At 47.6% G+C, this 12,788-nt stretch overlaps 1 protein-coding gene across 1 annotated transcript in view; it reads right to left on the bottom strand.

Annotated features, from left to right (window-relative positions):
- Positions 1-12,191, bottom strand: part of skia (SKI proto-oncogene a) — a 65,744-nt gene extending 53,553 nt beyond the window's left edge. Inside the window, 1 exon segment of the mRNA XM_085344713.1 lies at positions 10,877-12,191. Within this exon segment, the coding sequence (XP_085200839.1) occupies positions 10,877-11,782 (906 nt within the window). The 5' untranslated portion in view covers positions 11,783-12,191.
- Positions 12,192-12,788: the final 597 nt, after the last annotated feature.

Raw genomic sequence — 12,788 nt, 5'->3', positions numbered from 1 at the left:
AGCCAATGATAATGAGACTGAATTCAGACAACAAAAATGTTAAAAATGTCCCATTTCCTGCCCTCTGTCTCTTTCACCAGGTTGGTCTCTGCTCTAATGGACACATTAGCCGCCGGCTTGTCACTCCATCTCAATTAGGTGGCCATGAGGTCATCCCTTCACTTCTACTCCCATCTACATCAGGGAGCTATCATTTCATTAGTCCTGTTGGGGAGGGTGGTGGATGGGTGGAGAGTCTAGCCCTTCCACGGGCCTCTCTGATTCACAACATGAAGAAGAGAAGGACAGGACGAGGATTTTACTGGATGATGTGAGAAGGAATTTAGCAGAATAAACCTTTGAGTCAGCTGTACAAAAACGTCGGAGAACTGTGTAGGGCTGCCACGATTAGTCGACTAGTCACGATTACGTCGACTATCAAAATCGTCGACGACTAATTTAATAGTCGACGCGTCGTTTGAAGCTTTGTAAGATCCCAAAAGACGCAGGAATAAGTAGTAGGATTTAAGAGTGTAATAATGGACTGAAACAGAAGATGGCAGCACTGCATGTACAAGGATGCCAGCTGCCGTTAAACCCCGAAGAAGAAGAAGAAGAAGCTGTGTCCCAGAATTCATAGCGCAGCCCAGCTCAGTTTCCAACAATGGCGGCAGCTAGTTAGTTTTAATATTACTCTTATTATTCTTTCTGGGTCACAAAATAAACGTTTAACATATTTTCAGGCGAGAATGTAGCTGTGTAAACCTCAAATATCTGCTCAGTTTATCAAGACTACATATTTTCAAAAGCGCTCCGACGTTTTCGGAGACGTCTGTTACCCACTAGTTCGACAGCTAGTCGGGGGCAAGGCTCACTAGAGCCCGTGAGAACACCGGACTCCCAGCAAATAGTTTTCAAACCCACCGCCATCTTTCACTACTCAGGTTAAACATATATAAGTCACTTAGATAACTTAAAAATGTTATTGTTTGGCTTTTTCCAGTGTTTTATTTGTTCCTGAGTAAATCGGTTTGTCTGAGATTAAAGTTATAGTTTTTACACAGCTGAATAAACATCAAGCAGACAGCTGATTATCAGAAGTGTGAGATGCTCGAGAATATACTCCAGTGTCCTGTTATATTTTAGATAGCAAGGAGTTTATTAAACTTCACTGAAACAATCTGCAAATTTCATTAAAATTTAATAAACTATCATCTTGTCTTTAGTTAGCATATACCTTAAACACTTAAAGCTGTAAGCTAATGATAGTTATATAAGAGCAGATGCTGCTGGTGCAATAAGCTGTACGTTTTACATCCAATGGATGCATGATCTGATTAGTCGACTAATCGCAAAAATAATCGGTGACTAGTCGACTATCAAAATAATCGTTTGTGGCAGCCCTATAACTGTGCTTCTTGGCATTTCAAAGGTTGAATGAGCTGCCCATCAGGGCTTTGCAACCAGGTCTTCTTCTGGGCTTCTGGAGCTGAGGGACAAGAACACGACTGTGCTGCGTTATGTCTCAGCAGCGTTTGCACCTGCTGAACCTGAAACGTATCGATCGCTGCAGGAAGTGGAATCTGATGTTTCACTGCACTTCCCCAGCTGGACAGTTTGGCCACGAGCAGCGGAGCTCTGGTGGAGCACAAGACGGGGCTCAAATCAGGTTAACAGAAAGAACTATACTCAAAAACACAGAGCACTCATGACTCTGTCCTTGTGCTGAGACTAAACACTGGCTCACACAGACCTGTGCTCTGCAGAGAGTCATACGCTGGCCTGTGTCACACCGGGTTTCCTCTACCATCAGATAGCATCCAGCTCCAGAATAAACCTTCCTTGAAAAATAAAGTCTTCCTTGAAAACCACCTTTGATCAGATCTACCATCCTCACATTTTACAACTAGAAAATTGTAACCACTTCTAAAAAAAAACCCACATCGACACTCAGACATGCTGCCAGGGAGAAGAAGATACACTGTCACAGATTTCCCATATCCCAGGCAGCATGAGTGATTTGTGGGAATTTCGTGATTTTGTCTCGCCGGTTGTTTTTGCCCATCACGTTGTTGTGTGACAGTGTTAACCCCACAGGACAGGCTGTAGACAAGCACAGTCCTAGAAAGCATGTACTGACACTACACTGGTGGGATGGTGGGGAAAAAGTGTGACAGCTACGCAAACTACAAGTGCTCACACACACACACACACACACACACACACACACACACACACACACACACTTACTTTAATCCTCTAAAAAAAACATACAGATAAGCAGCTTTCATGCAGGGAGAGAGGGAGAACTGTGAGATGAGTGGGCGGAAGAATGGGAGTGGGAGTGGAGGTGGCGTGGCAAGGTTCAGCTGCAGAAGCTCTGACCTCTGCACATGTGAGAGGGGATAATTAAAGCAGAGGTCACACTTGTCCAAACGTGACACACACCTGAGCGGCAGCATAAAAGCTGCAGCGGGGTTTAAATAAACAGATGTGCTGCTGCTCCAGACAGCCGTGGCAGCGTTTCTATGAAAGAAGATGCTGAGAGTAACGCCTCTGTGCCCGGAGGTGTTACACATGCAATGCATTACCTCATCTCAGAGATCTACAATTACATTAATTATAAGCAGAGGGCTTCGAGAGGTCTATTGTCTGCTGTGCAGGATGGGAATGAGCGCGTTCACACGTGTGTGCATGCAGAAAGAGGATGCCTAAACAGCCGTATGCACGTTTACAATAAGACACAAGCAAGAAGTGCGTAAAAGGAAGTGTGCAACGTACAAAATCAATGAGATAGGCTGAAGCAGAGGAGCAAGTCTGGGCCTGGCTGGAGACGGCTTCCTGAACCTGAGAAGCAGGCATCGGTGCCAGGAGGAGGGATCGTCTTTCAGCGTATTGTTTTATTTAGCATTCCTTCATTTGCCAGAGTGAGGCTGGCTGATTTCATTCAGGAGATTGGTGACTTGGAAAGCAGGAACAGCCCAGCCGGCCTGATAAGCACATTAAAAGCCTTTGTTTCCAACACTCGGTTCCTGAGGAGTAACCTTAGCCTCCGAACCCCTGACTGCCTCTACCAAGAGGCCCTAATTTGCTCGCACACATCCATCTTCCACCTCAACTTCCTGACAAACTGAGGCGAGGTGCGGCTGCACTTTATAAACTGTGTTACCGAAGCGGTGTCGTCCTGTTCTGCCCGGCCGTGCGCTCCCGTCTCTGCTCAGCAAATCGAACCAGCCCAAAGCTTCTTTGCTGGTTTCACCTCAAACCCACTGATGGCTGCATTTGATGAAGCAGCACTTCTTATAAAAGCGTGAGAACACTTGAACGGTCAGTCAAAGTTCACCGCCGTGCCAATTAATCCTGTTTAACATTAACTCGCTCAGCTCTAACATAACTAACAGCAGCTAGACATCACAATGACTCAGAGCAGACTAAACAACAGTAAAGATCAGATGTGTTTGTGCTGCGTGCAGCCAGGAAACACACCATTTCTGAGAAAAGACATGCGCGTGCACTCGAGTCTGCTGCGCACTTTCGCAACTTTGCTTTCTCTCGCAAAGCTGCCATTTGATTTCACAAAGGTGAAGTTTAAGGGATCAAAAAGGTGCATCCAGAAACAAAGACGGCGCTTTCTGTCTTTTATTAGCAGACTTTGTTTCAGTGTGAGACAAACAAAGTGCAACACTTGCGTCTTACACAAAGGGTGACTCACGTTTGTTTGTCATTCCATAAAGTGGGTTTGATTGATGCATACAGCAGCTCTCCCCCCACGCCTCGCCTGTGCGCCTCCTGTCCTACAGACGCGGTCCTTCCTGCAGCGACTTGTCTCTGGTTGTGCCTCGGGCCCTTCACCCAACGTGTCCCCCTCATCTCTCACAAGCACATACTTTCATCAGATTGCTGTTATTGTTTATCCAACTATCTGTTAAATTAGTCAAATGACTAAAAATACCATCAAATGTCAGAAGTAGACGGGCTGTGTGGTGAGGAATATGTGTCTGAACAAAGACAGGACAGGAAGCATTTAATGATAGAAAAGATAAATGATGTTTTAGCTCATTTCCATCTGCAGGCAGAAGGTGAGATGTAATTAAAATCAATAACAAACACACACATACTTACCTACACACATATATCCACACACACAGGTTTAAGCACCCATGATAACAAATATCAAGCATCCAAATGTTAATCATTTGGATGCTTGATATCAGAAGCAGACTGATATGATAGGATAATTACATTTTGTCACTCGGTAGTAAACCTGCGTTAGCCTCCTGACACCAGAGCCCACTGCTCCCTAACCAGCAGTGCTGGAACCAAAAACCAGTTTCAGTCTGGTTCAAAGGAAGCTAAATGTCTCTTAACATCCACATGCAGTGGTAGAAAGCAGACAGTGTCCACACTGTCTGCTTTCTACCACTAAAGATGAAAAACAGGGGGACAGAGGGTTGAAGGGGGGAGTCAGGCACTTTGGGATCAGTGATCCCCGCAATGAAGGGGGATGGGACTCAAAGCAACAGATCCACAGCTGATACTGGTCACAAAGGATGTGACAATAGCTAGCCAGTGGACAACTGCCCCGAAACCACACATATAACACAAACACCACCCCATACCTCCACAACAATACCCCGCCAACCTCCTGGGAGCTGCCCTTCCACATGGCTGAGGCCAAACCAGTGCACCCACCCTCCCCACCTCTGCACCCCCCCCCAAAAAAAAAAAAAATCCCTTGAAGAGTGAAAAAGAAAGAAAGAGATTTCCAAGAACCGAGCCTTTCTCTTAAGAATAGAAAGTATACCTGACGCCCTTTCTCTCTCTTTGGTCTGACTGCTTTGGACAAATGCTTATTTGGAAAGCTGATATACTGTTACTGCATTTCAGAACATTTAACGTCCCCTTTGGTGACAGACAATCAAGCTCCCCAACTAACAGAGTGCACCATGATGGAGAGGACAAACAAAAGATGGCTAAGGTCAATCAGCTTTATTTTTAGCATTATAAACCTATCTGTAAAGTTTGGTAGTGCATACAATGTGGACTAGATTTAAGAATTTCAAATAGAAATGAATGTGAGTCACATGACGTCTCTTTCAGTGGGATTTTTTGGAGCAGTGTAAAGAAAAAGGACGACGATGCTATTCTACATATTTTCAGCCAGAGTAGAAACATGAAGCTTTGCTGCTCTGCTTCTTAAACATAAAAGTCTCTCAGTGCTGTCCCATCCACTTGACAGAGACTTTGCTGCTTAGTTGACTTAGCAGCTCCTGCTCGGAGGAACTGTGCCCGTTCGATCAGACGTACGATTAGCACTGTTTATTATTAGATTGACAATCTCCCGGCATCTGCCTCTACCTGTCCTTCCCAAACTTTGAGATAATTCCGGAGATGAGCTAGCACTCATCCCATGGACTGAGCTGGACCACTGGCTCGTGACATGATCTTAAAGGAGGACATTGTGGATGTTGTGTTAGAGAGCTGCAAGGCTGTAAATGCGTGAACGTATGATTCTTTGGGCTTCTGTATCATTTATAAGACTTAAAAGGAATTGCGGGGGTGGAATCGGGTTGCTGTGTGGAAGTCTAAGCTCAGTATGTGTGGCTGGGATGGGGGAGGGATGGGAAGCATCACTGTGGGAGACAGGCAGATGGAGATGGAAATGAGTAGGCATTGAGCTCATGTTAATCTCCTCCTACAGCTGATGCAGGCACAAAACAAGAACACATATTTGTCCACATGCGCACTCGCATGACAGCAGATCATAGACCCGACCGGGCCTGTGCGCCATCGCGCTCCAAATGAGGCAAAGGGATGCTTTTGCTATTCACACGTTCCCATGTGTGCTTTGTGGAAAAGTTTGCAGCCAAATCTGAAATGCATCCGAGCACAACTTCCACTGTGCAGCATTCAGTTTACTGTATCACGGTGGATCTCATTTATTTGATAGTATGTGAGACTAGCTGCCTTCATCAGACAGCCATCTGCCCCGTGGGAGCGGCTAAGCCACACGCCATTGGCCGACTGGTCGTCAAGAGAGGCGAGGGGTGAGGCGGGTCACCTCTTTATTTGGGGAGGGAAAGGTCATGCAATACTAGCTGCCCTACAAACAGCATGAGGGGGGATGGGGTACCGCCAGTGGCTGCTATCATACACAAAGGCTGCTCCTGGTCTGACACAGCAGAAAGTAACCTCCCCCCTCCCGTCGGACTCCAGTTCATCCTGGATCCATCTAGACGGCATCCCTCACCAACGATCGCGGCGTTTATTGTCAAAGATTAAGAAAAGCTTTAGGAAAGACAGCAAGACGGCAGAAGATTGGAATTTTCCATGGAAACGCATGTCCTACATACACATCAGATTATCTCCACAGCCTGATCTCGCATCCTCCTCTGCACTTTATACAGACATGGGAAAAAAACTTTTACAGATATGACTCTCTTTTAATCATCCATGCACTCCATACACAGAGTGTGGACAGGCTGCACCATTCAGTTAACATCACCCAGGTGCTGGGTTAGGCTTCAGTGCATCAGACTAATGTTCACTTGTCTTTGTAAGACTCACACTGAAATCTTTTTACTGAAAAACCTGTAAGAATAAAATGTGACATGTCTCAACATTCAGCACTGGTGAGCTCACCAGCAGGAGGACTGGAGGAAGCCTGACTGCCTGATTCTCTGATGTTAAAGACCAAAAAACTGTCAAACCTTTTGACCAACTTATTTTTAAGCACATCACTAACACTGTCCCCTCTTCACAGCTCAACCTATGTAAACACTACCGGGGAAGGAGCTGCAGGGGAGATCGCGCTGCTTGGGCACGTCCAGTTATGCTGATGAATAATTCACAGACCACCTTATTAAACAAACATGCCTATGGTTACCTACCATCAGCTGTGGCTAACAGTCAAACTAGACACCAAATTCCATCATCTGGCTGAGAAAGAGCTTCTGTCCCACGAGACACCTGGATCAGGTCACTGGCTCTTCTCTTACCTGTGCTATAATCCCAATGAGACACACTTAAGGTCTTTTGAAAACATAAGAGCAGCCACAGCCAGCCGTGTGTGCTTGTGTTATCATACGGCTCGGAATATTCTCACAGGAATGTCAAAGACGGGAAGGAAACACTTGATTGTCACGCACGCTACTGGCTCGTCAAACCGATATTCAAACTTTCCCAGATGACCTGCATGCAGCCACGCACAAACCTTATCTGGCCTGCTCTTTTTTCACCCCTCCATCTTCTTGAAATGGACAGGCAGACACTTATTGACTTAAAGCAAGTATGTGTCCATAGCAGGCAGAGATATGACTGCAGCGCCGAGTTTCGGCACCACTGCTCTTTGTGTATTTCACTTCTCACATGTTGGAAGAAATAGTTCTTCTCAGCTGTGAATCCAATCAAATTTTACTCAAGTAACGTGTTGCCACTGAACATCTCACAGCTTCTGTAAATTTGAAGCCCTATTTGAAATACCTGATAATCAGAAATCAGGACTGTGCACAGTCGAGCCGTACACGAGGAAAGAAAAGTCCTTTTGTTTGCAAAAGTTAAAAACTGTTGATACAAACGGCTTGTAGCAAGGAGACGTGCTGTATGAAGACAATCACTGCACCCAGTTCATTTCCACCACCGCTGGAGTCGCAGCCTTTTGAGAAACGTTCCAAGCAAACCTAAGCAGCCGTACACCCTGCTCCCACAGAGAGGCCTGTCCTGAGAGCAGCTGCAGTGGAAACAGACTTTTCATCTTATGGCTGGTCCTCAGAGTTTTTGTCATGGAGCACAATGATTCATCGCTGATGTGTTTTTCCATATAGGAGAGCAAAACACATGCTTTTTGTTGTTCATTGCCAGCATAGAAGAAGAAAGCAGCAACCCTGAATGAAACACTCTTTTTAAATATTCTTAGAAAGTGAAGAATACTTTTGTCTTTGAATGCGCTCCATACCTTCAAGCAAAGACTGAAGCACCATTCACACAGTGAGGTGGTTCATTTCCAACACTGTTCTGACCCACAGCTCGAACCAGAGACACGACTCTATCATGTTAGTCGTGTTTTTAATGGGACGGCCCAAAATATAGTTTTTAAATACAGCAGCAGAACTCATTACAGAGCCCTGACTGAATTGGTGTCCTCTCCCAGCACAGGGCACAAAATGCACTTTTTATGAAAAGGAAAATAGGAAAGTATACAAACTGACCGAAACAGCCACACAGTCGGGCTCCACTGCAGACTGCTGCACAGGATCAGAATGGAAATATTCCCTGAACAGCCACTGAAACGCACAGCTCCCAGCTGTTGTTCTGTCTGCTGTGTGGACATGGCTGGCTGTCAGCAGGCTTAGCCAGCACTGCGCCTTGCATATGAAACAGGACATGGGCCTATATCCCCTGTGGGAGTTCACTTCCTCTGAGCCCCCACCACCACAGCCCCACGTCTCTCCTGAAACAAGCAGCTCCTTCAGCTGGAGGCCAGATATTCCAAGCACCGGGGGTAGCAGGGTGGGGGCAGCAGAAAGGGAAGTGCTGGCTTCTGCACGTTAGAGATTTAAGAAGTGCCCTGACTTGGAAGGACATATTCAGACTCGACAGTTGTGCGTTCCAACCCTACGTAGGTTTGGTTTGAGCCTTTCCTCAGCCACACGTGGAAACAGCCTGCAGGAATGTGTTGGTTGTCAGCACAACAACGCAGCATATGTGGAGCATCGACGCAAAATGGCCTCTGCTATTGTTCTGGCTGGTTTTTAGTGCACATCTGTCTCTGAACAAATCCCATCCCAGCACTTTAGGAGGAACCTGAAAGCTCAGCAGACACACATGCTTTGCTCAAGACCAGTTACAACAGTCGTGTACACATGCTCACCACTCTGAGGAGGCGCACATCTGCAACATGAGCACAGACTGATGAAGCAACAATAATAATAATACAGTAACCAAGAAGCCCGAGGACGGCCCTCTCCACGTAGGAAGGTGCCAAAACCCAAACAAACCAAAAAAGTCTGAGGTAAACTTTTTTCAAAGCCAAGCACAAGTCGAGCTTCAGCTGCCCACCACCATCCACCACAGCCACCCTCACTCCTCATATCTCTCTAAACCAGGCAGACTGTGCAGAGCCGACGTCATCGTGAGGCCAAATTATAAAGTTAGTGTCACACTAAATCTGCAACCACAAGCCTTATCTCCACATCCTGATGTGGAAACCCACTCATTATGTGTGCCAGCCAGAAAGCAGAAGCCTGGCATGGCAATCTGGGGCCGGCCTGCGCAGGAAAACCTTCCCCAACCTACGTGGAACGCTTCAATGCATTTGTGCTTTGCAGCCTGCACTGTGTATGAATCCTACAAGACAAAAAAAGGAAAAGTGAACTTCAAGTTCACACTTTCTCCACAACTGGAGGCACGCTGCTAAATGTGGACAGCTTTTTTTACTCTGTGATTCACTCGTCTCAGGAGGAAGCTTTCAAAAGAGCGTCTGCAAGGAGGGAAGTGTGGCAATATCGCTTCCTGTGTCTGTCTGCTATGCGAGACTGCTGCCGACACTTTTCTATCAGTCTTATTAATATTCACTGAGCTGCCCTCCTTTGACAACAGTGACGCATTTCAAAGTAAGGCGCTGTGGCGACATCCTCCACAAACGTTTCCTCAGCTGTGCCCAAATGTGTTGAGAAAAAGGAGAGCAACAATATTTCTCAACCTGTGCGCAGTCCCTCAGATGCTCGGGGGCAGGGCTTGAATTAAAAAGCATTTCAAACAAGCCTTGAGCTTAACATTCGGGCGCCCCGTCAGCACTTGGAAAAACACAAGAGCCCCCTGAAAGTGGAGCTCCTTGAGGTGTGTCCACTCAAGTCTGAATGAAAGTGTGTGCCAAGAGTGTGTGTTCACCGTGCATGGTAGGACTCTGGCACTCTTCAGGACTTCAAGGGCCTCCCTGATCTCCCTTTCTTTGGCAGGTTTTTCTGAAAGAAGCCTCAGTGGAGGAGTGGAGGAAAACTCTTGTAAACACTTGTGCTGTTGCTTTCTGAGCCTCATCAACAACTCCGCTCTGCTCTACAAGTCCACCGAGGAGAGGGAGAGTAGGCAAAAGGAGCCCTGTCAGAGGTGGCTGGCTGGCCTGGTAGAGGGGTTCTGATGTTTGCTGAATGCTTCCCTTTGTTGGGATCATGTTATGTTTCCACCACAATACTTCTAAACCCCGCTTCATCAGCTCCATTCATGTGTAACAGTTCATGCAAATGGGCTCACTAGCCCTTTTCCCCCTACAGGGGTGGGATCAGTCTGCAAACACCAAAGCTAACACAGAGTCCTTCCATGCAGCTTTAAAGCTCAGAAAAACAAACCTGATGATTGAGGCTGGAGGTGTGTGACCACTGAAAGTGCGCAGAACCTAAAACCTGATTACTGGGACTGTTCAAACAAGAACACAAGAGAACATGGATAAGACTAGAGAGAGGGGGAAATGACATCAGCACTGATTAAACCACAGACAAGTAAAATGACACATATGATACCAGCTCTGTCTGTCACACTAACAGTCAGGTCTAGCTCACCCACTGGAGATAGAGACAGTCACAGACAGCAACCCATTGAACCACAGTGTTCTGAAGAAGTGACAACATTATCTCACAACTGTTGTTTACTACCCTTTAAGGTGTTTCACGGCCAGATAATGGCTTTATTGCCACCAGAGGCATATTGTTGTCGCTGCTGGATGACGCCCAATTAGTAAGACCACAGTAGCAGCAGTGACCAGACACTGTCAGGCTCAGCATCCACTCCTGAAACGTGTTTGCTCGGTCATGTTTAAAGTTTGGTGACCCACGCTCGTTTTAACGTTAAGGAGAAGGGTGGCGGATAACAAGCTGCAACAGTTAGAGCTCGGAAACCAGCTTACCTTGGATGATGCTTTTCTCTTGTACTTGTTGGCGAAGTCGAATTTCTCCTTAATCTCGTCCAGGAAGAGCTCCAGGCGGGCCTTCTCCTCTTTCTCCGTGTAATCCTCGCCCAGGAGGATGTACGCCCTCCAGTTGGCCGAGTCGAAGCCCCAGTGGCAAGTCCTGTTCTCCTGCGCCTTGTGGCCGTGCACCACGAACTTGTGGGTCGGGTACATTAGTCTGCAGTCCATGCACTGGATGCACGCTGCGTTCGGGTTGGTGTACAGCTCCGGCACGAACAAGCCTTTGCACTTGCCGAAGCACTCGTGGTAGACTTTGAAGCTCCTGTCGGTGAACTGCAGCTCCAGCGAGCCTCCGTTCATCTCCTTCTTGCAGCGCGGCGGGTAAGCGCCTCCGTAGATCAGGGCGTTGCAGAGCCGCTCTGCGTCCGTCTTGGTGATGAGACCGCAGGACGGCGCTGAGAAGGGCAGGATCCCCATGACTTTGAGGATCTCCAGCTGGTCGGCCGTGCAGCGAGAGCAGTAGATGTGCAGCTCGTCGCACACGGAGTTGATCTGCTGCAGGGTAAAGTCCCGCAGCACCGTGTTGAGAATCTGCGGCAGGCACAGCCGTTTCTCCCCGCCGACCACAAAGCAGGAGATGGTTTCTCCCTCCAGGACCGTCTCGCACCTCTCCGTGGAGCGGTCCGACGGGATGAAGAGCGGGCCGGGCATCACGGGCGGCGGCAGATGCTGCAGAACCGGCTCGGGCTCCTTCCCGTCCTTCTTAAAGAGCAGCTCATGTTGCCAGCGAGCAGAGAAAGCGGCCGGTCCACCCAACGAGCTCATAGAGCTGAGGTGAAACTGCTTGAGAGTTTGTTGCAGTCCCGGATGAGGCTGGAAGCTCGGCCGACTTACAGTCTCCATGCTTTTCCTGCAACTTTAGATGCGTAAATCCTTCCTACGGTCGACCGGGAATCACAACCAGCTAGGCGTCCTTCAACCTGGTAAATCCACCGCGTCCCAGAGCTGATCAGATGTGCGAAACGCCTCATCAACCATCCAGGAAAAAAGTCCCAGCTGCAGTTTTATTCCCGTGTGTGAGTCAACACCGACCAGTCGCTCCCTGTAGCAGTGAGCCGACTGTCCATATTAGAAAAAACGGCTTCCAAACTCCACCGAGGCGAAAAGTTCCGTTTGTCAGGCTTGAAAACGAAATGTAAAAATCCTTATTTGAGGTTCTTTCCGCTGTCGAGGACGAAACATCCACCCCGTTTGCCCCCGCAGTTCACTCTGACTGCGCGGAGAGGAGAAGTCTGAAGAGCCAGTCCGCTCGCGAGAGCTCTCTCTCCCCCAGTCTGAGTGCGCGTGTCTCTCTCTCTCGCTCTCCCTCGCGCTCCGTCTAGGTCTCTCTGTCGCGCGCTCACTCACACGCCCCCTCCCTTTGCGTTTGTGTGTCTGGCTCAGTCATTGAATCCCGGCCAGGAATGTGAGTGACACTGCAGGCAGGCTGGGCTCTTCCAGGAACAAGCCGCCACCCCCCGCACGTACACGCGCACACGTGCACACAGAAAAGAGAACAGTGAAGAAGAAAAAGAAACGAACTGAGCAAAGCAAAGAAAATGACGCATTCAGGCCGTTGAACAGGCCGTTTTCCTACTTTTTCTAAGGCGTAGATGCGAAATGTTGTTCTCTTTACCACGTGGCACCCCAAGCTGTGACTATACAGTCTAATATAAGATTGACTGCATGGTTGGATCTTAAAGGAGAGACTCTTCTTTTGATGAAGAAGCTTTATTTGTCACTTGCAGTTGCCTGCAGCGAAACAGGACCTCTTCCGACCATACATACATTACACAAACTGCAGAAAAACAATGAAATTTACAACACAATAGGCAGCGGAGGAGAGAAAAGGTAAAATATTTTAAAATAT

The sequence above is a fragment of the Diplotaxodon limnothrissa genome, linkage group LG20, assembly GCF_057381915.1.
Source record: "Diplotaxodon limnothrissa isolate DT_005_m linkage group LG20, D_limnothrissa_male_GT1.1, whole genome shotgun sequence".
NCBI lineage: Eukaryota > Metazoa > Chordata > Actinopteri > Cichliformes > Cichlidae > Diplotaxodon > Diplotaxodon limnothrissa.
Note: the sequence above shows the minus strand (reverse complement) of the source record. Positions and strands in the feature narration are given on the sequence as shown.